Source organism: Neovison vison, chromosome 1 (assembly GCF_020171115.1).
Source record: "Neovison vison isolate M4711 chromosome 1, ASM_NN_V1, whole genome shotgun sequence".
NCBI lineage: Eukaryota > Metazoa > Chordata > Mammalia > Carnivora > Mustelidae > Neogale > Neogale vison.
The window spans coordinates 276,975,714-276,999,496 of record NC_058091.1 but is presented as its reverse complement, the minus strand read 5'-3'; the positions used below and the strand labels follow the sequence as shown (position 1 = coordinate 276,999,496).

General features: G+C 42.8%; 1 protein-coding gene across 1 annotated transcript in view; it reads right to left on the bottom strand.

Moving 5' to 3' along the window:
* LOC122893270 (chondroitin sulfate proteoglycan 4-like) overlaps positions 1–23,783 on the bottom strand; it is a 52,692-nt gene that overhangs the window by 17,296 nt on the left and 11,613 nt on the right. The window contains exons 5-8 of the mRNA XM_044230211.1: positions 23,534–23,710; positions 15,406–15,604; positions 11,855–11,986; positions 2,625–2,797 (exon numbers count right to left, since the gene is read on the bottom strand). Of these exons, the coding sequence (XP_044086146.1) occupies positions 2,625–2,797; positions 11,855–11,986; positions 15,406–15,604; positions 23,534–23,710 (681 nt within the window). The remainder of the gene's footprint in view (positions 1–2,624; positions 2,798–11,854; positions 11,987–15,405; positions 15,605–23,533; positions 23,711–23,783) is intronic.

The following is a 23,783-nucleotide window of genomic DNA, read 5'->3' as shown; positions in this document are numbered from 1 at the left end:
TGTAACTGTAGGCCAGTTGCTTAACTTCCCCCATGCTTGAGGATCCCTGCCTGGAAGGCCAGATGATGAGTAGTAAAGAAGAAAGTTTAGGACAGCACGTGGGACTGGATGAATGTTCAGAATGGCTTCAGTTATCATCATTACTGTTTTCCTCATTCTACAGATGAGGAAACTGGGGCTTAAGAGATATGTGGTTTGCTCTAACCCACAGAGCTAACCCTGATCTGATTTTAGGGGCCAAGGGACCTGTCCTCTGCCACAAGCAGTTAGCAGAAGATCAAGGAGCAGCAACAGGGCGCTCAATTCCCAAGTGAGGTGTTCGCCTCCTGCTCACACACTACAGACATAGAGAGTGTGTGCCCCTGAGCTGAATTTCTAAAGCCTCTAAGTATAGCTTAGATGCTGCTTTACAACACAGGAATTGTCCTGTCTAGGAGTATACTTGCATAAAAGCCTGATACACAGTCTGGTGCCTTGTGGACAAGAAAAGGAGCCTGACTTTGTCCTCTGAGACAAAAGCACTAGGCTAGGCTGCAGGCACGGTGGGTGTTTGGCTTGGACAGGGAAAGGCCTTGCATGTTGAGAAGAGCCACACACCTGGTCCATTCGAGAAGACTGATCTCCTCTCTCACCACACCCGACTTGTGGCATGGCCCAGGCTGTGCTTCCAGACCAGCCTACCCCTGTCTCCACAGAAAAGACCAACAGTTGGGCCCAAGTCTCCTGGTCCCAGACACCCCTTTGCAGGTCCCTTGTAGCCCTGAGTCCTAATCTTACCCTCCCTTGCCCCAGCCAACACCTGCCATTGCAAATACATTTCCTTGACACTTGCCTCTTGGTTCTTAAAGTGGAAGGAATCATGAGAAGAAAAAGAAAACCTTAAAATAATGGGATTTTAATCAATCAAGACTTTTATTACCTGCCCCAGAGCCTTATAACTAGTTTGGGGGTTTTAATTCCTGTTTATAATTGTGTTGTATTATAAAAGTAGTTTGTTTTCATAGGAAAATGTCTGACAAACAGCATTCAGATTACCAGGCTAGCCCCCTGTGGTAGATTGCTCTGTTGTTCCAATTACTCAGGGCCTCCTCTCTGTGGATGACTAACGGCCCACTGACATCGGGTTTGCTCACGTGACTTTCTTCAGTCAATGAGATGTGAGCATAGGTGACACATGGCACATCTGAGCCCAACGTTAAGAGTCATCATGAGGCTCTACCTTCACTTCATTTTCCTCTGCTCTAAATACAATCGCTGCCCAAGAGAGGGGCTGCCCTTTGACCTTGGGTCCTGGAATGAAGGAGAGACAGAGAGCAGACCCACATCCGCCCCACAGACTGTATATAGTCTCCACTTTGTTACTGTTAGTCACTGAGATTTGGGAGTTGTTTGTTACTACTGCGTTAAGTACTGGATGCTGGCTATCATATTCACTACAGCTTGGTTGGACCAAACGCATCTAAAAGAGTATATATTTTCAATGAAAACTAGTGGAAACTCGTGCTTGAAACAATCACCATCTGAAAAAGTGGGTTTTGTTTGTTTTTTAAAGAACTAGGGTTAGGGCCAAGGCATCTTTATAGGGTTGATATCATTCTTGTCATTATTCAAAATGCAAACTGACCCTGGGCAGGCTTTGATGCCTTTGGGCACATTAAGCTCCTTACAGAATGTAGTTTTCGACCTAATTTATTTTTTCTTCCCCTAGAGCGCATCTGTAAATGAGAGAATTCATACTTCCTCTTTTCTGTGCTACAGTCAGAGCTTTTGCTAGCCTCATGATCTGCTCCCTTAAATGCATTGCAGACAAAGGCAAAGACAAGGCAGAAGCCAAATTCAACTTTGCTGCAAAGCACAGAAGAGAAATGGCTTGGAGGTTAAAGGCGGACATGTGGTTCAGTCTTGCTGTTTCTTCTAAACTTAGCTTTGGAGTAATTATTCCTTAGAATTGTAAAGCCACAGCCAAACCATCAATGAAATCCATGTACACACTGTTTAAGAATGGAAAAAGAAGGCTGAATGGCATCAAGAATTAATTACATTCAAGAAGACCATTTGGGAATATAGACTTGTAGAAAATAAAATCACATACAAGCAAACATACCTAGTTAAGTCACATTCCTAGGATGCAAAAGAAAAAAAAATATATATATATTAAAAGGCTTGAAGGCTTATCCATTTAAATAAAAAGGTAAGTGGATGGTGGTGATGGAAAAAAGCTGGTGAAGTTTAGAACACATGGTTCTGGACACAGGTTAAACACGCACACACGGATTATACACATATATACATGCTAAATAATGTATATAATTTTACACGTTAAATCTAGATGTACCTAGACATATCCTGAAGAATTTACTCCTGCACCTCTGCTTTGGGTTTCCTTTTAAATCTGTTTTCATGAGAAAAGGCCTCCTTTTCATTTATTAGACACAGAGTTTGAAGTTGCTTAGTTTTCTGACAACTGTGTGGGCCAAGTGTTTGGTTTGAAAACCAGCACAGCTGAAATGGTCATTGCTTGGGCAAAGGGGCGCATCGGCTGGGCTTCACAGGGTGAAGACAAGCAAGCGGCCACCCTGCAGAGCCTGACAGCCCTGCCCACCTGCGCGGATGCCAGGACTCACCAGATTCTGCGTAAACACGGAAACATCCTCCGTGCTGTTGTCAGAATTGACTCGCACCAGCCTTCCGAGTCTAGGGGAACTTATAACCGTAAATGTTACAGTTCTGTTTCCTGTGCTGTCCGCGTCATTGGTCACAGCTCTCAGGTCACCAGATGAAAGGGGCTTCATGGAACCTAAGTGAAGATGAAAACATGCACTGACGTGTGAAGCATATGAAGGCTGCCAGTTAACGAAATGATCTTTATAGGCCCCTGAAAATTCTGGAAAACACATGGTTACATGGGGGGGGGGGACTGGCTAGCACGAAACTGTACCCTGAGGGGCCAGTGATCCCCAAGGCCTCTACTGAAGGACATGATTTGCTCCTGGGGCTGGAGATGAAGGAGGAAAATCAGATGAGACGAGTTCCTCGTCCCGGCCAGTCCTGCATGGCTTACGGATCTCCAGAGAAAAGAAGCAATGCCAGTGTGTGGGCCCGGGCTCAGAGTGCAGGAAGGGGAGCAGCTGGGTGCCCCCAAGAAAGCAGGAGACAGCGCGTCCCCTGGGAGGACAGGCGTGTCCTGGTTGATGGTGGCGGCAGGTGCTCAGTGGAGTGTCCATCTGTGGACATCTGGGGGACAAATCACTCTTGAACAAACATGAGACATCTCCAGAGGACCCCAGACAGGCAGGTTGCAAGGACACTGTGGGGAGGGAAGGGGCTGTGCAAATGCCAAAGGAGGAAGAACTGAAAAGACTTGAGTTTGTGTGCTAATGTGACCACATGTGGCAACTCCAAGCTAGAGAGCCTGGGGGACATTCAGGTTAGAGCAGTGTTTCTCAGGGTAGAGCAGCGTTTCTCAAACGGTCTGTGGTGAAGGATCGCTGTTTCCCCTCTCCCCTAATCATACCTCTAGTTTTATAAAATACAATAAAATGCCACAGCAATGTCATATTGCTATAAACAATTCTAAATACTTTCTATTCTTACCAGCTCACAGATCAGAAGATCCGTGGACCACAGTTTGGAGGCCGAGAGTTGGAGCACATACCCCTTTAGTTCGCATGGGTTTGGGGAATGTCCCCAGCCAGAGAGGGTGGCAGGGAAGAGATTCTCATAATCTTCCTGGTCCAGAATCTCACTTTATCTCTTCCATGTTAGCACTGGCTAAGGGCTTTATCATTATGCCTTGCACAGGTCGCCCTTGGAGTAGGCACCTGATAAATTGTTTACAAAGTTGAGTCAACCACCCAAGAATGACTAAGCCTCTTGAGTGACATTTGTTTTGGTTTACTTACCAAGCATCGTAGCCTTAGAAAGCGAGGGCCACCAGTTACCGTATTTAAACCATATCAGGCTCTTAAAAGTAGGGACTGACTACAGCTAACACAAGGGGAAGCCCGCTGTGGGTAAGATTTTCAGATGTGCAAGCATTGTTCTGAGCCTTCCATATGGAGGCTCCATTTAAAATGCAACATGGGGCACCTTGGTGGCTCAGTGGGTTAAAGCCTCTGCCTCTGGCTCAGGTCATGATCTCAGGGTCCTGGGATTGAGCCCCGCATCGGGCTCTCTGCTCAGCAGAGAGCCTGCATCCTCCTCTCTCTCTCTGCCTGCTTCTCTGCCTACTTGTGATCTCTGTCTGTCAAATAAATAAAATCTTTAAAATATAAATAAAATAAAATGCCTAGCGACAAATGCAAACATGAACAAGAGGAACTCCATCAGACTTCAAGGTGTCTGCTCAGCAAAGGAAACCATCACCAAAATGGAAAAGCAACTGATAGAATGGGAGAAGATATCTGCAAGCCACATTGCTGATAAGGGGTTCACATTCAAAATATACAAGGATCTTATCCAATTTGAGAGCAAAAAAAGCCAATGAGCGCAATTTAAAAATAAGCCAAAGATGTGAAGAGCTATTTTCCAAAAAGACACAGAAACGATCAACAGGTAAACGAAAAAGGGCTCAAAACAAAACAAAACAAAACAAAACCCAAAAAAACAAAACAACAAAAAAAAAAGAAGTAAGAAAAAAAAGAAAAGAAAAAGAAAAAGGGATCATCATCCCTCATCATCACAGGAATGGGAATCAAAACATCAGTGGGGTATCACCTCCCACCTGTTAAGATGGCCATGATCCAAAAGACAAGAGATAACAAATGCTCATGAGGGATGTGCATAAAAGGGAAGCCTCGTGCACTGCTGGTGGGAATGGAAATTGCTGCAGTCACTATGGAAAACAGTATGGAGGGTCCTCAAAATATTAAAAACAGAACTACCATCCAGTGCAGCAATCCCACTTCTGGGTATATATCCAAAGCAAGCAAAACCATTATCTTGAAGAAAATAATTATATATGTAAGCACATATATAATATGTATTATTCAAGCTTTAAAAAAGAATGAAATTCTTTTTCATTTGTTGTCATTTGCAACAACATGGATGTCTCTGGAGGGCGTTATGCTAAGTGAAACAAGTCAGACAGAGAAAGACAAATACTGAACGGTATCACTTACTTAAAAAAAAAGAAAATCTAAAGAAAACCAAAAACCCCAGCTGAACTCATAGAAACAGAGAGTGGAAAAGTGGTTGCCAGGGAATGGGGGGAATGAGAAGAGATTAGTAACAGGTACAAGCTTGCAGTTATAAAATGAATAATGAATTATATAAAATGAATGAATAGCACTATACTGTATAGTTGAAATTTGCTAAGATAGTAGAACTTAAATGGTCTCTCACACACACAGAAAAGGGAAGTATATAAGTCGATAGATGTTTTAACTTGATGGGGTAATAATCCTTTCATAATGGATATCAAATCATCATCCTATATACTTTGAATAGCTTCATATTTTGTTAGTTATACAAATAAAATGTAAATCTGAAAAATAAAACAATGTGAAACAGAGCAAAATGTCTGAGCCCCTGGGATAGGCACTAGGTCCTGGGGCTCCGGGGGTGAGGCAGGAATGTCTGGTAGTGTCAGCCTCAGGAACACACTTGGGCCCCGGGTCAGGACTGCCTTGGCACAATTTTGGCTGTTACACACAAGTACTCAGGTGATGCTTGCAACTGCCTCCCACAGTTCTCTTACTTCTTTGCTGCTGAAATTTTTGCAGACACCGCCCTCTTCCAGTTTCTGGGGCTGGGGGCCCAGGATCTGAGGTCACCTGGGGAGGCCAAGAGGATTCACTCTGTAGCCTCAGTCAGTGTTACATAAAGTCAAAACTAAGGCTTTGTTACCTGCCAACATAGGCTTTCTTCATCCCATCTGGTGGATCGTGTATTAATGTGTGCAGTCTTTGGTCACCCAAAGTTCTCTATCTTCAGCTTTTTTCAGACCCTTGTTCCCAGTCAATGTGCCTTCTTAATTATCTCTTTGTTATAAAAGACTCTAACTTTTCACTATTCCTCCCCGTCCGGGGCTACCTTCAGCAGGTGGGGGATGGGAGGGACTCTTTCTTTAAAACAATATCATTTAATTTGTCTTAGCCTTTTGGGAGAGAGGACCTACCAGAGATGTTCCAGGCCAAGAGCACTTTTTTCCAGCCAGGGTTTATCAATCCCTCATTCCCATGTCCAGCTACCTAACCCGCAAGGGTTCCTAGGGTTTCACTCCTAGTCAGCAGTCATCTGGGCATGCTCAGTCAGCAAGACTAGCCGGCTCCATGTTGTAACGGCCGGATGAACGTCTTCTAGCATTCAGCCCAGTTCACAGACTTCTAGGGTTCAGCCCAGTTCACAGAAAGCCAAACCTCATTTCCCCCCCAACCCACCTCATTTTATCCGAGCATTGATAGTTTCATCGGTAATCTCCAGGCACTTAATTTAGGAAGGATTTCTCTCAGGTGCCACCCAACTGAACACTCCATAAAGTAACCATCCTACAAGGAGTGTGGTAATAAAAAGGCTCATAACCATATGTGTTTGTCAAGCCCTCACTCCATATGCACCTCTTCGAGATTTGAGAAGCCAATCAGCATGTTAAAGACTAAGTCTCGGGATAAAGAAATCTACTTTATTCTTCTTTTAAATCCAACATTTCTCAAACATACTTATCTCCTCTTGTGCTTGTTTCATGAAAAGCAACCACCTCCGTCATGGTCACCAAACTAGAGGGCCTTGCTCATTTCTTCAACAGACATTATCAAGTATCTCCTACGAGACAAGCCGTAAGAAGGAATAGAGATATACTAGGAAGGAGCATGGACGGTCTTGCCATTCCTTTTGGATACTTGATAATCCTAAGAAATACAGATTTTTTTCCTCACTAAGAAGGGATAACAAGTCTCTGAGAGGTTAAACGATTTGCCTAGTGGTCAAATGTAGGTCTCACTGACTCCAAAATGAGCATTTTTGTTTTTATTTTTTTAAAAAGATTTTATTTATTTATTTGAGAGAGAAGAGATAGCAACAGAGATAGTGAGGGAGAGCACGAGTCGGGGAGGAGAGGGAGAAGCAGGCTCGTCGCTGAGCAGGGAGCCCCATGTGGGGCTCGATCCCAGGACCTGGGATCATGACCTAAACCAAAGGTAGTCCTTAACTGACTGAGCCACCCAGATGCCCCTCAAAATGGGTATTTTTAAAGTTGACACTATATCGTCTACACTGTACAACTTTAAGATCAGTGCTGGAATGATAACTGAGTTAGAAAATGGGATGAATCATTCAACAAACCCAACAGATTCTCCTTTCCACCTTCTGAACACACTACCATGCCTCTTCCTTGGTCTTCACCTCTGCAGCCATCCTGTGCCCTCTGGTATGCTCCCCTCTTTGTTGCCATTCATTGCAATGCTACTCACTCTGCATGGGCAGCTCAGGACCTATCTTGCCAACCAGCTCTCCCTGACTATTCTAATCTATGGGGTATTTCCCTCCCCTGAACACATATAGCTCACCAAGTCTATTCCACTCACTGGCCCCTTAGCATATGTTTTGGATGGTTAGTGTACTCTAGAGGGTAAGTCTCCTATTTCCTCAATTAGTAAGCCTTTCATTTTTTCCCCTTAAGGCTTGACAATCTTTTCTTGGAGCTCTTAATTATCTCCCACCAAGTCTTGCAATATTCAAATCAGTGTTGCAAGATTAATGGACTAAAAGATTTTACAAATCTCTGCTTTAAACTCTAGCAACACACTGTGATTTTTTTCTGCTTTCTTCTCTCCCTCCATTCCCACAAAGGACAGATGGCCCATCAGTGAGATGTGATTCCCTCTGTAGCGTGCTCGAACCCCAGGGGGATTGAAGGGACACAGTCTGCTATGGATACCCTTCACCAGCCAGCTTATTTTCTAGACCAGTTTGACAAAACTCTCAAGGTCAACCCCTCCTCAACACTCTTTGTAAAAGAGCCAAGCACCGTTTGGATCTGTACAAAAACTGGGTCCCAAGGCCACAACATGTTCTAACACATCACAACTAAAGGTAAACAAACAAATGCATTTCATGGTAGCATTCAAGGTGAAAACCTGGTTATAAAACTTTCCGGGGAATAAATTTTGCAGGAAGAAGTAGAATGTCCGTGCATGCATGTGTGTGTGTGTGTGTTTATGTACACACATCTATATGCAAAATAATGAAAATACACATTAAGTAGCCATTCTCTCTCCGTGCACACACAGAGTTCATTTAGAACTGCAGTCCTCCTTACTTTAAAATAAGGTAGTTACAAAATGACTTTCAAATATGGCAGGGCCCAGAAGCTATGTTAACCTCAAAATATTCACCCGTTAAGTATTCTTATAAGTATTTGGGCTCACTCTACAAAATCCTTACAGGTCTCAAGTCAAGGCCACTTTTTAAGACTAAGTCCACAAGGAAGGCAAAACAGTCTGGCCAAAGTCTGCCGGGCAGCTGGAGAGAGTCCAACTGGTACGGGATCAGTGTGAGTGAAAACAAATGTTGACTGATGCCGGGTTGCAAGATTTTCCTACTCCAAGAGAGTGAAACACACAAAATGTCTATGTCATCATTGCTGTTGATTAAATCGCTATGCGTATTTTCCTGGTTGTGTATAACCATCCATCAATAAGATCAAGGAGACAAAATAAAAAGCCTCCATGATCACTGCATTTCCTGAGAACGAGTATTCTAAAAATTGAGACGGGCCTGGAACACAGGCACGCCCGGAAAGGAGAGAAGCTGTCGTGATTCCAGCACCAGATTTGGGGTTGGAGTTGGCACTTGCTCTTGGGGATTAGGATTCCTGTTAGTTATATGCTTTGTAACTGCCTGAGCCCCAGGGTTTTCTATCAATGTTGCATCATTCTCAAACAGGGGCAATGCAACTTACTCTTATATACGTTATTTCCTTGAAATCCCTCATACAATCCAGTGCGGTAGGCGCAAATGTAAAACACAGCAGAAGCACAGGGTATGAATAGCCTCTGGATGTCCATTTTAGAACAGGAATAGATTTCCTGCTATTATGGTTTTATAAAATCTATTGTTCTATAAAAGGAATACAATTTCCCTGATATTTCAGAACATATAGGTCAACTAGAGTCCGACAAGAGGAGCCGGACCTGACAGCTGACACCTGTAGTCACAGAGGGAGGGGAGTACAGAGACCCCCACTCCTCTCAGTCAAAGCTCTGCCAAATGGATGATTGAGGCAGAGGTCACTCAGAGCCTGCTCCCTGCAGGACCCGCCATGATGGGAGGGGGCAGTCCTCAGGGAGGAGGGGGAGTATGGCATCTGTCATCATCCCCCCACAACTTCACACAGCCACAGGGACCAACATCCTCAGGCGGCCACTATAGAAGCCAGCTGAGCAAGGCTCACTTGTGTCCCTAGAGAGAGGAGGGGATGCGGTCATCGGAGCCACAGCCACGCCAGGGACTTCCGAGGCAGAACCGAGTGGGCCTGCACCACTTGGGACATGAAGCTAGGAAAAGCCTCAACGACAACTGGACCCACTGACCCATAAGGTCCATTCCAACTCAAAAATCTGTGACTGCAGACGTCATTCCCACCTCCACTCCGGTGGAGATTTTATCAAACGTAACAGCTGCCTAATGGAGGTGCCCATAAAAATCCAAACTCCTTCCCACTGGCCACGAGCCGGGGCTGGAAACAAGTCACAGCCAGGGAAGGGAGGGTAACTCAGAAACCAAGAATAACAGACCACAGGTGCTAGCTTGGGGAAGCTTGGAGAAAGTTGCCGCTCACTCGGGGCTGGGTCCAAATATTAGACAGAGGGCTAGGAAAATGATGTGTTTTGCATAGTTCCACAAAGGTGACAAGGGAATCTGGGCCTCTTTCATATATTTTTCTTGCTGAACTAATGTTCAGGGAAACAGGTGCCAGAAACACAGAACTTCCTAAACTGTAGTGGCTATAACTCTCCTTTAATCTGACACAACCGTCATCAGTTACGAAACCAGACTTGAGCCAGAAGAGATGAAAAGTGTTTCATCTTTTGCAGATTTACTTTGATTTTAGAACACTTTTTTTCTTTTTTTCTGGTAGATTACTGCCTTTTTCAGAAGACTGGGGTGTAGTAGTTTGCTTATTTTTAAACATTAAATGGCACCCTCATTGCCTTGGAAAAAAAAAATCGATAGACACATCACAGTTATTCCCAGAGAAAAATTATAGAATATAAAAAGATTTTGGAATAGAAAAATCTGTGTTAACGTATCTTTAATTGGATTTTAATAAGATTTCTTTTCATGAGCTCAAGTGCTTCAGGCAACTAAAAATTGCAACATTTCTCCTCAGACACTCTGTTTCTGCTGAAGTTACAGTGATGTTTCTCCAGGTCTACCTTAGAAGGATGCGAGCTTTATGCGCCATTTCCCGGTTGCACAGCCGAATGACATCATCTCTCTAAGCCACAAATCCCGCCAGCTTCCTGTAAATGTATCACCTACCTCACATGCGTGTAAGGAGTAAAAGACTAGTACCGTCCGTGCCCAGCCCTGCGGACCTCAATTCTGGCTATACTTCAGAACCACCTGGACCTCAAAAAAATATGATGGCCAGGCCCAACAGCAGAGACTCCCCGTTAAACAGGGGTAAGTTGGGGCCAGGATGTAGGTGTTTTTAGAAGCTTCCTGGTTGAGAACGACTGGGTTAGAGTGACCATGGAATAACCATAATGGATAAAGTGATTACCGTCTTTCTCCATCTTTGTTTGGTAACGCGTATCAAGTACACAAGTGACTGAGAAAGGGTTTTTTGTTTTTTGTTTTAAGATTTATTTATTTATTTGACAGAGAGAGAGATCACAAGCAGGCAGAGAGGCAGGCAGAGAGAGAGGGGAAGCAGACTCCCTGCTGAACAGAGAGCCCGATGCGGGGCTCGATCCCAAGACCTTGGGATCATGACCTGAGCTGGAGGTAGAGGCTTAACCCATTGAGCCACCCAGGCACCCCAGGTTTTTGTTTTTTGTTTTTGTTTTTTACTGTAATATAAATTTTATCGTTTTTCTATTCAATCTATCTTACTGCATTTTTTAAAAAATAACAAGTTTAAGTGTTTTTTCTTTTCTCATTCCCCTGCCAGGGTCTAAGTCTTTCCCTATCCCTGCTGCAAGGGCATTCAGCCAGAGGCTCACTTTGATTTTTCCATCTCACTAAGCTGAGATTCTGTGCAAACAGCAATCCAGAGGCTTCAGGCCCCTGAAGCCAGCACTCAGTGAAATCCCTGATGCACACATGGTTTCTATATTTAGAAAAAGAAAATCCAAGATCTCAATGATCACCACAGAGCCTGGCTCTCCTTGCTTCATCAAGGACCCTAAGGAGAGAGTAGGGGAATGTGGATCATAGGCCTCCCTTCCCTTGGCTCTTGGCCAGCGCCAGCACACCCTCTCTGCCGAACGAGGGAGGGGAAAGAGACAGGGGGTGGACAGAGACAGCCTTGCGTTTGCCAAGTGCCTGCAAAGAGAGGATTCTTTCAGGACCTTTGTAACTGTTCTTGGTATCACTGTAAGGTAAACGATGACACTTTTTAACCATGCAGGGAGTGCTTTCTAAATAAACTGAAAACCACTTCACCCCAGATGCTCTCAAGTGAAGATCTTACCTGGAGGGACGCCTGGGTGACTCAGTTGGTTAAGTGTCTGCCTTCGGCTCAGAGGCATGATCTCACAGTCCTGGGATCCAGCCCTGTGTCGGGCTCCCTGCTCAGCGGGGAGTCTGCTTCTCCCTCTCCTTCTGCTGCTCCTCCTGCTTCTGTCCTCCCATATGCTCACTCTCTCTCTCCAATAAATAAGTAAAAATTAAGAAAATAAAATCTTACCTGGAAAGATGCTCAGTCCTCGGTTTACTTCTAAGCTAAGGGTCAGAGTTCGAGCGGTGATGCTAAAAATCTGTCGAGGTGCAAAGTTCACACCATCGGTAACTTGAAAATTAAAGCCTCCTGACATGGGTCCTTCAAAAGAAGAATTACATTCTGGTCACTCTGGGTGTTGGGTAAAAGCCATCCACTTTCGCCCTCTCTCCCGCAAAGCAACCCCTATCAACTGGAGAAAGTGTTAATAGAGTCACTGAACTCCCCAAATACTGCCAAAATGTGATGCTGGAAGAACATTAATAAAGGTCTAAAATCCATACTTACCCGTCCCCCTTGCCCCCTCCCCATGACTTAATAGAAGAAAGTGTTACCTCCAAGAAATTTTTTTTAAAAATCTTTTTAAATATATTCACCACCTGCATTTTATTATTTTGGAATGCATGCATGTCATGTTCATGTACACACACACACACACACACACACAAGCAATTTCTGAAATACTGATATGCCAAAAATCAAAACTAGGGGGAAGAAAATAACACTTAGCCCCTCCCTCCAAATAATTTCTAATTATTCACTGATCTCGAGCTAGCTCTTTTCTGCTAAGGTGGTAAAGAGCAGGGAAAGATCCAGGCCAGCTCTTGTTAAACTCCAGCAGGAAGAGAATTGTACTCTCACACTTCTGTCAAAGGGTTAGTGGTATCAATAAAGTTATAAATGAACGTATGCATGTAAGAGAAATTGAGACAGACCCCTATCGATCCCATTCCAAGGAGTGCTTTACCAGTCTGACTCACAAAGCACCAGGCGAGCTCACAATGTAGACAGCCTGATGTTCGCATTCCCATCACCCTTTGAAAATGTTCAGCCAGCAGTAAATCTGGAGGCCCCCAGGTCTTTGCATCATGTAATGGGTAGAAATGTCCTCTTTGTTGCCCTCAGGGACATGTGGCAGGGAACAAAGAAGGCAGGGTCAGACTCTGCAATTACGTACAAGTACTGCCTTAATAACACAATTTAATAAAGGGCTGGTCGATGGCTTGACAGCCTCTTGAGTTTCTGAGTCTTCACAAAAAAATGCTACAGACTTTTAAAAAATTTCCCAATACACTCAAGAGTCATCGTTTTTAAAAAGAGAGAGAGAGAAAATTTGGAGTCAGCCTAATTTCGAACAGGGGCCCACGATCAAATTTTGTTTGTTTGCTTGTTTTTACTAGAAGTAGCATTCTGAAGTTGCATTTAATGAAATATGAGATGAGGAAGAGAATGCTTTCTGCCCCTAGGCACTTTCCACATTTCACGAATCCAGAAACAATGTGGAAACGGAATCAAAAGGGAGCCTATCAAAATACGTACTAGAATAGCATCCTGGGAAAGCCCTAACTTATCACACTGACTATGACCTTAGAGAGGAAAGGAGGGAAACATGAAAGGAGAGCAGACCTGTAGATTTTCTGTTGCATAACCCCAGATCTTTCCGACAGTCCTTTGCAAAGGGCAGCCTTAAATGACACAGCCTCCCACATCTTGGTTTTATCAACCTACTTAGGTTGTTATCTGAAGAATGAGTCAGATGAGTGGTAGAGCACTTGGCAAATATAAATGCTAAGAGAGACTAATGAAACCAAAGCCTTTGTTTGGGGCTGATGATGGACAGATGTAGCAGGAGAACCAACTGGTCTCAGCAACAGCCTGGTCTGCTCGGGGCTCCAGCCACTTTGCGGGCCATTACGGCTCCGGTAGTCAGTTAGAGAATGTAATGGATTGATTCTCAAAGAGAACTACCTTTAACTCGCCTTCCTGCCTTTTTTTTTTTTTTTTTTTAGGAGAAATTATTTCATCTACCAGCCAAAAGTGAACATGGATCTGGTAGTGGACAAATAAATAAATCCAGAGAGCTAATTTTCATTTTAGTCCTACAAATAGCAAGTGCGCTTCTTTAACTGGCCCTGTCCTTCAGTGGGGGCGGCCGGCAGAGAAAGCACAGCCCCCAGCAGAGAAAGCACAGCTTCAGGGTCAGTGCAGCTTACTTCGTTCTGAGCCTCAGTTTCTTCATCTCTAAAATGGGGTCACTACTCCACATGGATCAGAGGACTTGTGCAGAGTAAATGAAATGGGTCTCGTGACTGAGCCACCTGTGGCACCAGGGACGGCCAGAGACTCAAGGATTCCTTTTCCTTGCAAACTGCATTGCTGTAGAAATCTGGAACTTCCCTTGGGGAAGTCTCCAGAGCCATTCTCTCCATTTTGATAATTCCTTAAAAAAAAAATAAATAAATAACCTTACTAGACCCTCATCTAAAAAGACTTGGATTGCTGGTATCTAATAATCAAAACCACATAAAATTGGAGGAAATTTCCTATTACTTCAGTATCTCTTTAAATGAATCGTATTTTATTAGTCAGCTCATTGGTACACATTTAAAAAATGAGAACATACCTATGTGGAAAAGATCACCCAGTCTAGAGACAAGACTTTGGTTCCTATGTGGGGAGATTTAGTATCTCATCACAATAAAATTAACCCCATGGTTCCTGGGCTACAGGCTTAGAACTAGTAGTTGAGAGCATCCACATAGTAAATTATCTTCAGATTATTTGGGGATTCTTTGCACGAGCTGCAAAGATAATCAGGAAATCACTACATCTGAATTTAAAAGATTTTTTAGTCTTTATTTTCTTGAGTACATTTTTCCAAGAAGTTCATAAAAATGGCTGACCAGCTCTGACTGGTAGCTTTCCCATCATGCTCCCTGGCTCACAGCCCCCGCCCTCATTCCCTCGGCAGCTGGGGGAGTGGGCTCCTTCAAACCTCCATCCGGTGACAGGGGCAGCCTGGAAACAAAGCCAGACTGGATCACCCCTTCCTCAGATTTACAGGAGTACCGATTAACAGACGGAAGAAAAAAAGCCTTTTAATGTCCGGGTCTCTTAGGATTACAGCTATCTTCATTCATTAGTTTATTCATGTGTTTATTTATTTAACAACTATGTTTTGTTAACAACTATGTTTAAGAACACTAAAGTCTCCCTCGTGTCTGGAACACGACCTGGCTCATAAAAGATATTCAATATTATTTCATTCTTTCAACACATTTTTATTAAGCACCTGCTTGTTCTCCTCACTCTTTGAGGTGCTGAGAACCTCAGAGCAAAGAAAACAAAGATCCTGCTCTTGTACCCTCTGGTATAGAAGACAGACAACAAACAAACAAACAAAGCAGTCTAAGCTACAGTGGCAGGAAGTCAGAAAGGGATGGAGAGGGACAGAGAAGAGATGCTATTTTAATGGGTGGTCAGGAAAAGGCTCTTGGGAATGTTCTATTTGAGCCTAGACCTTACACGACCATGTGAGTAAGCCAAGTGTGAGTTATAGGTACTCTCTGATGTTTGCTATCATTAGCCTTACTACAACGTGCCACTTAAAAAAAAATTACAGACCCCAGGAAGTCTTCAGATGACTTGTGGTTTTCAGTCGCAACTACTAGGTTTGACTAGCATGTTAACCTCTGGTTGAAACACATTTTAGTTTTGCATTACTTTTCTCTATGACATACCCGTGTGTACAAACACTAGCTGGCCCTTGTTGATCTGAGCCTGGGTGAAGTTCTGGATGCTTCGGCCAGGAAAGGACTGGAGAGCCAAATGCCCGTTGCTGGGTGGAGTGACCCAATAGGTGAGGTCCTGCGGGGAGGAGTCCTCGTCTTCCGCACAGAGGACACCCCTGGTAATCTCCGTTACAGAATTTGCCCATACCTTAAAAAGAAGAGAAGCATAGATCTTGCAAAGACCACTTCCGATCATATCACATAAGTAAACCGGATACTATGCTACTCTGGCCTGTTGCACAAAGATTTAGAAACTAAAGCAATTCGTTAGAGCTTTTAAAGCATGAAGATTTTTTTTTTTTAAGATTTTATCTATTTATTTTAGAGAAGGAGAGAGCATGAGCAGGGGGAGAAGCAGACTCCCTGCTGAGCAGGGACACCCCCCCCTTCCCCCGCTCAAGCAGGGCTCTATCCCAGGACCCTGGGATCATAACCTGAGCCAAAGGTAGAGGCTCAACTGACTGAGCCACCCAGGCGCCCCTAAAGCATGAAGATTGTCAATTCAAAACAGACACAGAATTAAATACCAGACGAAATTTGGGGCATGTTGTAGTGTTTGTTTAACTTTTGAGGTTTATAAGGTCCCAATAAAAAACAGTATTCATAATTATTTCTTCAAAATTAATTATTTAAAGTGAATATTTATTTATATAAATATTTATATAAAGTATAATAACAAGAAAAGCTGGTAGTAACTAAGCACCTTTTGCATGCCTGGCATATGCTAAGTATAGAAGCATATGCTAAGATATGGAGTCTCAGATCATCGTAGACCCTACCTCATAAGGTGGATTTAAGGACTGCTATTCATTATTTTAAGAAGTGGATAATTTCATCAGCTCTTAAATATTGCAATGCCTCCTGTGTGGATAGCTCATCTACAACTATTTCTGAGTAATAATCTCTGTTTTCCAATTACATTTAAAATCTATTTCACTTGCCTAAACATCCTAGTTCCACAATTCATCATTTATTGAGCATCTATTATGTTCTGGTGCCTGTTCTGGATGCCTGCAACCCATCAGTGAACAAAACAGAGTCCTACCCTCACGGAGCCTACATTCCAACAGGAGGGGATGGGAGTACAGGGAAGAAACAAGAGGCATAATAAAGGAATGAACTATAGTTTGTTAGAGGTTCATGGGCACCATGAAAAAATTTAAAATAAAGCCAAGCAAGGGGCTCAGGAGTGGGAGAATGTTAAATCAGAGGCTCATTTGAGAAAACCTGGAGGTGAAAGAGGAGCCATGTGGATATCTGGGGAAGAACATGCAGGGAGAAGGAGAAGCCCTAAGGTGGGAGCAGGCCTCATCCACCTGAGGGCAGCAAGAAGGTCAGTATGGCAGGAACAGAGCAAGTGAGAGGAGGAGGCAAGAAGATGAGTCAAAAGTGTAACGGAAGGGCAAATCTGGCAGAATCTTGACGGTCACTGTAAGAACTTTGGCTTTTACTTGAGGGCAATGGGGCATCGTCATGGGGCTTTTGGGGAGGAGTAACTTGGTCTTAACAGAACCCTGTGGCTTCTGTGTCAAGAACAGATCATGGAAAGGCAGGAGTAGAAGAAGGGACACCGGTTAGGAGGTGACTATAGTAATCCTGGAGAGAGATCAGAGAAGAGAGTGACCCAAAGTTGTTGAGGTGGTAAGACGTGGTCGAATTCTGGGTGTGTGTTGAAGGGGAAGCCAACGGGGGGGTCTGATGAATCAGATGTGGTGAGGCGTGGAAAAAGGCAAGGGGGCAGAATGGCTCCATGGCGGGGACCTCAACACCTAGAAAGACGGGGTTACCACCAGTTGAAATGAGGAGAGCTGCGGAGGGGGTGGGTTCTTGAAGTAAGATCAGGAGTTCAGTTGTGAACATGTTGAGCTGAAAACAGGTACTTAGACACTGAATCCCATTTGAAAGAAGGAGGCTCTTTCGAGTTTCTATAATCATGCAGTCACATGGTATTTCACGAACACTAAAAATGGGTGGCATTATCACTCACTAAATTTTCACATTTCTATCTGTATTTATAAATGTCTTCCCTATAGAAACACCATGCACATTTTCAAGCTTATGTCATTCTGTGCTCTCTGACTAGAACCTTATCATCTTCTATGCTTGATACCAACCTATTTAAAAATTTAATCCTGAGTGATTTAATAGTTACCTCTCTGATCTAAAAGACTGTTTTCTTTAGTAGTATAGGGAGTTTATGAAATATCTTAATTCTTGCTCACTTATTCCTAATAACTATTTAAACAGAATTTAAGAAAGGAATATCAGAAATTATATGATTCCTAACTTTTCATGTGAGGCACAACATGCCACGTTAGCTATGTAACCTTGCACACATATCTTAATTTCCCTGTGCCTTAATTGCCTCATTAGTAAACTAGGAATGATAGAATTATTATATATAATGAGTGATTCAAGATATGTAAAGTACTTAGAACAAGCTTCACCTGGCAGATAGTAAGAATTCAATAAATATTAGCTCTATGATATCCCCTCCTCTTTATCAGATTCAGTTCTGAGGATTAATATAATTTTTTTAAAACATTACTTAAAAGTCATTTGGGGTGTCATGATTATGATTATTGGAACGTTCTAGAACATGCATGGTGGGTTTTGTTTAATCCTCTCCATAATTTGGGGTGGGATAGTTCATCTGTTTCATGATGGTATTATCGATGGATGTTCCTGTATCTTGGCTTTTGGACTATGGCCACTGAGGACTTTTCAGCCCTAAACTCTAAGGGCATCAATTCTTTAACAGCTACCAGAAATGTTCATCAACCTAATGTTCAAATCATAAGGTTTTGGTCTTCAGTTAATCCATAGAAAGGCTACAGTGTTTATAAAATATATAATTGGACTATTGAACAAAATTCCACGGTCACTAATTCTACTTTTCCACTTTTCATATTTTAAAATCCATCCGAGTATGTTTTTTTCCTTTCTTTAAGAACTCACGCTGATTTGAAAATGTACTGCTATGCTTGTCTCGTGACTCTGAGATGCTCATTTTTTCCAGCACCGTGCACACAAAAGCTGAATGAAGCACGTTTTCCACGGCAGCTACTCCTCCGTGCAACTCTGCTTTTGCCCCTTCTTGCTTCTGGAATATACTATCTTTCAAAACAACTGGAAAACCTGCCACTCAAAACAAGAACTAGTAACTTGAGATCTTTATTTCCATTCCAACCAGATTTAGTTCAATTAACAGCCCCACTCTTTGGGTGAGGCTCAATTGAGAGCAAAGTCCTTGGCCATAGCCATTCCAGATAGATGTGGAGAAGAAAAACAAAGATTGAAACTTGAATGTGGAATTCCAAGTGATCCAAATTCCAAGAGACATAACAGTTTAAGGAATACATACCTGAAAAAAAATTAGCACCTTAATTGGAACACATTTTTAAAAATTCAATTTAACTTATAAACAGAAGGTCAACGGGATTGAGAAACCTAATTATAATCCAGTAAAATCCTAATTATGATTCTAATGTTTAAAAAAAACAGAACTTTGTTGTGAGTTTCAGATGAGGAATGTGAAATGTTTATAAAATTACTATCCCACTGTCTGACCCTTCTAAGCCTTCTGTCAAAATCTCGGGCTTTGCTGCCTTAATTCGTCCACGGTCCCTGGCTCTCAATGCTCTTTTTAGTGATGACAAGTGCTTATCAGAAACAAACAAATGATTCTATTTTTGGTATAAAAGACAACAACAAAACAAAATGTACAGTATTGAAAGCCAAAGTTGAAAAACAGGAAAACGAAGCCCCCTTGTGGACACAAATACATTTGATCAGGTATGCACCAAAATTTCTGGTGATGCTTGAATACATAAGTACTCAGTAGAATATATTTCAGAGTAAAATGCAAAGGATTCACCAGAGTTGGTCTAATCCCAATTCCGAACTCCAGTTTGTCATGATGGAAATGATTTTCTGTACCACTGAATGACTTTGGAGACCAGCCAGCCACAGATTCTGTGGCTAAATGAAATGTTTAAAGTAGGTCAGGAGAAGCAAGTGTTAGGTTATGCTGGGACAGAATGGTTAATGTTCAGATTTCTGCCTTTAAACTCCTATCCAGAGTCTGTGATGCTATCAGCTGGTCTTGCCCACTAGGCTCCTACTTCCTTTTCCCAGGTAGACTACAGATAACCCTTCTTGCCACTTGCTCCAAGCTCTGATGACAAGTAAGGAGTGTGGGTAGTCATATGGGATAATCTGAAGGTCTTGAGAATGTTCTGTTTGAAAAGTCAAAGACAGCATAAAACCCCACAACTATGGTGGTTAATTTTGTGTCAAGTTGACTAAGCTGCAGGGTACCCAGATATTTGGTTAAACATTATTCTGGGTATTTCCAGGAGAATGTTTTTGGATGAGATTAACATTTAAAATATTTTATTTACTTATCTATTTTTTTTAAGATTTTATTTATTTATCAGACAGACAGAGATCACAAGTAGGCAGAGAGGCAGGCAGAGAGAAGGAGAAAGCAGGCTCCCTGCTGAGCAGAGAGCCCGATGCGGGGCTCGATCCCAGGACCCTGGGATCACGACCTGAGATGAAGGCAGAGGCTTTAACCCACTGAGCCACCCAGGTTCCCCTGAGATTAACATTTAAATCAGTTAAAAAAAAAAAAAAACATTTAAATCAGTTGATGGAGTAAAGCAGAATCACTCTCCCTTACATGGGTGAGGCTCATACAATCAGTTGAAGACTTAAGTAGAAAAACAAAACGCAAAAACTGATCCTTCTGCGAGTAAAGAGAATTCTTTTCCGTCTGACTGCCTGGGACATCAGCTCTTCTTGTTGACCTTCATATAGGAACCCAGCCCTTGGCTCTCCTGGGCCTCTAGCCTGCTGACAAAGCCTACAAATCTTGGACCGTGCCCAGCTTCATAATCACGTAAGCCAGTTCCTCATAATAAATCCAGATATATGTATTTTTACATACACATGCACTAATTCACAACTCAGTCATGGTTTTGCTGTCAAGGAAGAGGAGGCTCAGAGAAATTTTGCTCAAGTTGAGCAATTTATAAACCTTGAACTCTGTTTTTGAACTTTAACCCAGAACTTTTAAGGCAGCGAATGCGATTCTTACCAGATCAATAAGTGAATAACTCAGAGAGAGACAGAGTCAAATGACCACATCCATTGAAACTGGGAAGTTGTACTCTTCCTGGACTAGATCTAGGTTCTCCAGGGAAGAAGGTAAGAATAAAGGAAATGGTCCTTGCCTCCAGCGACTCTTCCCTTTTTTTGGAGAGAAACGCTCTGGAATCAAGGATGGGGGCAGGGATGGGAGAAAACTGCCTGAGCAAACTCAAGGTTCTTGGCAGAGACTGTATTTCCTTAATTTAAAGGGAAGATGGAGACAAAGGCTAGCGTACACACATTCTTCCTCTCACAATTTAATGTTCTGAAGATCTTAAATTGACAGGAATATTTCAATATAATAAAGCTATTATTAAGTTGATGGTGCCTCTTATAATGAGCGGTGACTCTTATAACGAATGGTACCTCAGAACGGAAAGCCAAACCCACAACAGGGCTTCAGTTCCTTTCCAGGAGGAAGCCCAAGAATTCACTGCTTTATTCCTTGGTCTCCCTCACCTACAGCGGGCTCCTGCTCTTCTCCCATTATCGGTCTACATTTTAGGTCTGTCCCCTGGATCTTTCTCATCCTGCAGTTTTGCACCACAGGGTGAAGTGCCCAAATCCTCGGCTGAGGTTCCTGCGTGAACACGTAGGTGTTCGGTACAACTGCTGTGGACCTACTCCTTGAAGTCCACGTGAGCGGGAGCAAGAAGCCCCGCAGCTTGGGGGTTTTTTCTTCCTAATGAAGACAGCCCTTGACCACGTGCATGCACTGAGAGAGCTCGAGGCAGTCACGCGTAGCGGGCAAAGTGGCAGAGCATGGTCGTGAGACAGCCAGACTTTCCACTCCTTCCCCTAGTGCCGCGCTGGGCCTCAGTGCTCCCATGAGGAGGAGGACATCAGTAACAGCAGGTGCTCTGTAGGATTGTGAAAATGACACCACTTCCGGAAGATGTCCAGTACTGTACTCCGTAAGCACATAATAAATGTAAACTTTTATAACTATAATAATATAACTTTTATAACTATAATATAAAATAATATAAAAATATAAACTTTTATAACTGTGCTTAATAATCCTGGACACCTACGATCCCTCCCTCGAGCCAACAATGCAGCGCTTAGATCGCTTTGCTAAGCATGAGTTCAGGAGATGGAAACACCCCAAGAATCTGTGAGAACAGAGGAAGGCCTACAAATGGGACCAGCTAGAACGTCCAATTCCCAGGACTGCGGAGTAAATGCAGGATAAAGTGACACATTCTGAAGGTATCATTGCCCTTAGTTTTTCACTTAACACATAGAGGCCAAAAAATGAGTCGAGCCATAAAAGAACATAAAGCACTAAAAAGTCCATTCCTAAATCCAATTATATTGAGCAAATAAAAACAGATTTTTAAAAACCCCAGGCTGTTTCCATGTTTAACAACATAAAATTTTCTAGGGAAGTTAGCCCCTGGTAAGCTCTATTCCTATCCACCGTCTGACTACCCAATTTCCTCTGGACTTCTAAAGAATCTATTATTAGCTAGTGACCCTCATGAGTGGTGTAAACAAGGCTGAAGTTGTCAAAAACGTGTGTGGAAAGATTTGTTTTTAACCAATTTCAAAGTGAACACCTTCAGATTCCTGTGTCTGGGCATACCCGATGAATGTGTCCCCTAGAGGCTGACATGTGTGAAGGGTCAAGGATTCTTCAGAAATGCTGCTCTCCTAAAGAAAGAAAGAGCCAAGGCAAAAGCCTGGTTTCTGAAACATGGGCCAGTATTGGTGGGAAACTGAGAGTTTATACTTTCATTTACTTATCCGTTCAACAAATATTTCTTATTTATCATGTGTCCAGTCATTGCTGGAGAGAGCCTGAAAAGGGGCTTGGACAAGTCACTGGGCTCATGTGCTGCCACTCTGTCCTCCGCCTGTCATTCAGCTCTCAGGCAATTTCCTCATCTGTCCAAAGAAGGAAATGGTAACACATCTCTCAGTGAGCTATAAGCCCTCAGAGTGATACCTGGCACGTAATAATGGCTAGCAATTATTTTGTGAGCATTTGCTATTATAATAGCTACAACTCTTCTCCAAGCCAGAACAAATTCATGCCCAAGTCTTTAGAAGAAGGGACAGTAAGAAGGAGTGGTTTAAGACCAAGACAATCTACTGGGTGAAATCTTTGGGATACTTGAGTGTAAACTGACACAAATGGGTTCACCAGCATTGACATCGGTATGCTGGTGTGGGAGAAGATGGAGCCATAAGAGCCAGAGGAACCCCTACGCATCAAGCCCTCTGTGTGGCCAATAGAAGCCATAACATTGCTTCAGGGCCCCAGATCAGGACAGGAGCCAAATGGTGGACATCATGTGATTGCCAAAACATGTTTATCTGTGAATGCCTAAGAAGCACCCCCAGGGGATTCTCAGAAAAAGTGAAGGGTGACGGAAGTTCCCAGAAACTGCAAAATACCCTCACATGACTGTACAGTGTTTTTTTTTAAAATCCTGATACTGCTATAAGCCTTGGAGTTTTTCAGTAATAATGCTACCATTTATTGAGTCCCAACCACATGTCAGGAAGGGTGGGAGAGTTTTTCTCTCTTACTCCTCACAACTCTGCTTCTATTTCCCACCACTTCAATGACAGCACACTGAAGGACTAAATAAATTGCCCAAGGTCACACTTTCAATACCAGGGAGGTGATTCTCATCTTCCCACCCTAACTAGAAAAGGCTGTACTTCGGGAAATACAGTGCAAATGACACCCACTCAAGAGAGACAACACGCCAGTAACTCATTGGGATTCCTCATCTCCCAACGGTTACCCAACAGAATGTCCCCATAAGAACTGCCATTTATTTAAAACCAGTAGGAATGTGTTAATCATACATATAGAGTCATATTATTTAACATTAGAAACAATACGAAAGAAAATCAAATGGGTAGCCCCAATGTTATTATGATAAATCAAAAAGCATGGAGCACCTACCTGAAGGATTCTGTTGGCTGTTATTACCGGAGCCTCATCATTTACTGATTCCACAGTTACAAAAAGAGTTTGGGGCAAGCTCTGTTTTCCAAGTTCTGAGCTATTTGCAAAGACGGTGAAATCGTCAAGAAGCTCCTCGCTACCATCATGCATGTAGTAAATCAATTCATTTTCCACCTATAACCACCACCAACAGAAATCGCCAACTTACTGAAATGTGATTTTTAAAAATATGAAAATATAAAAATAT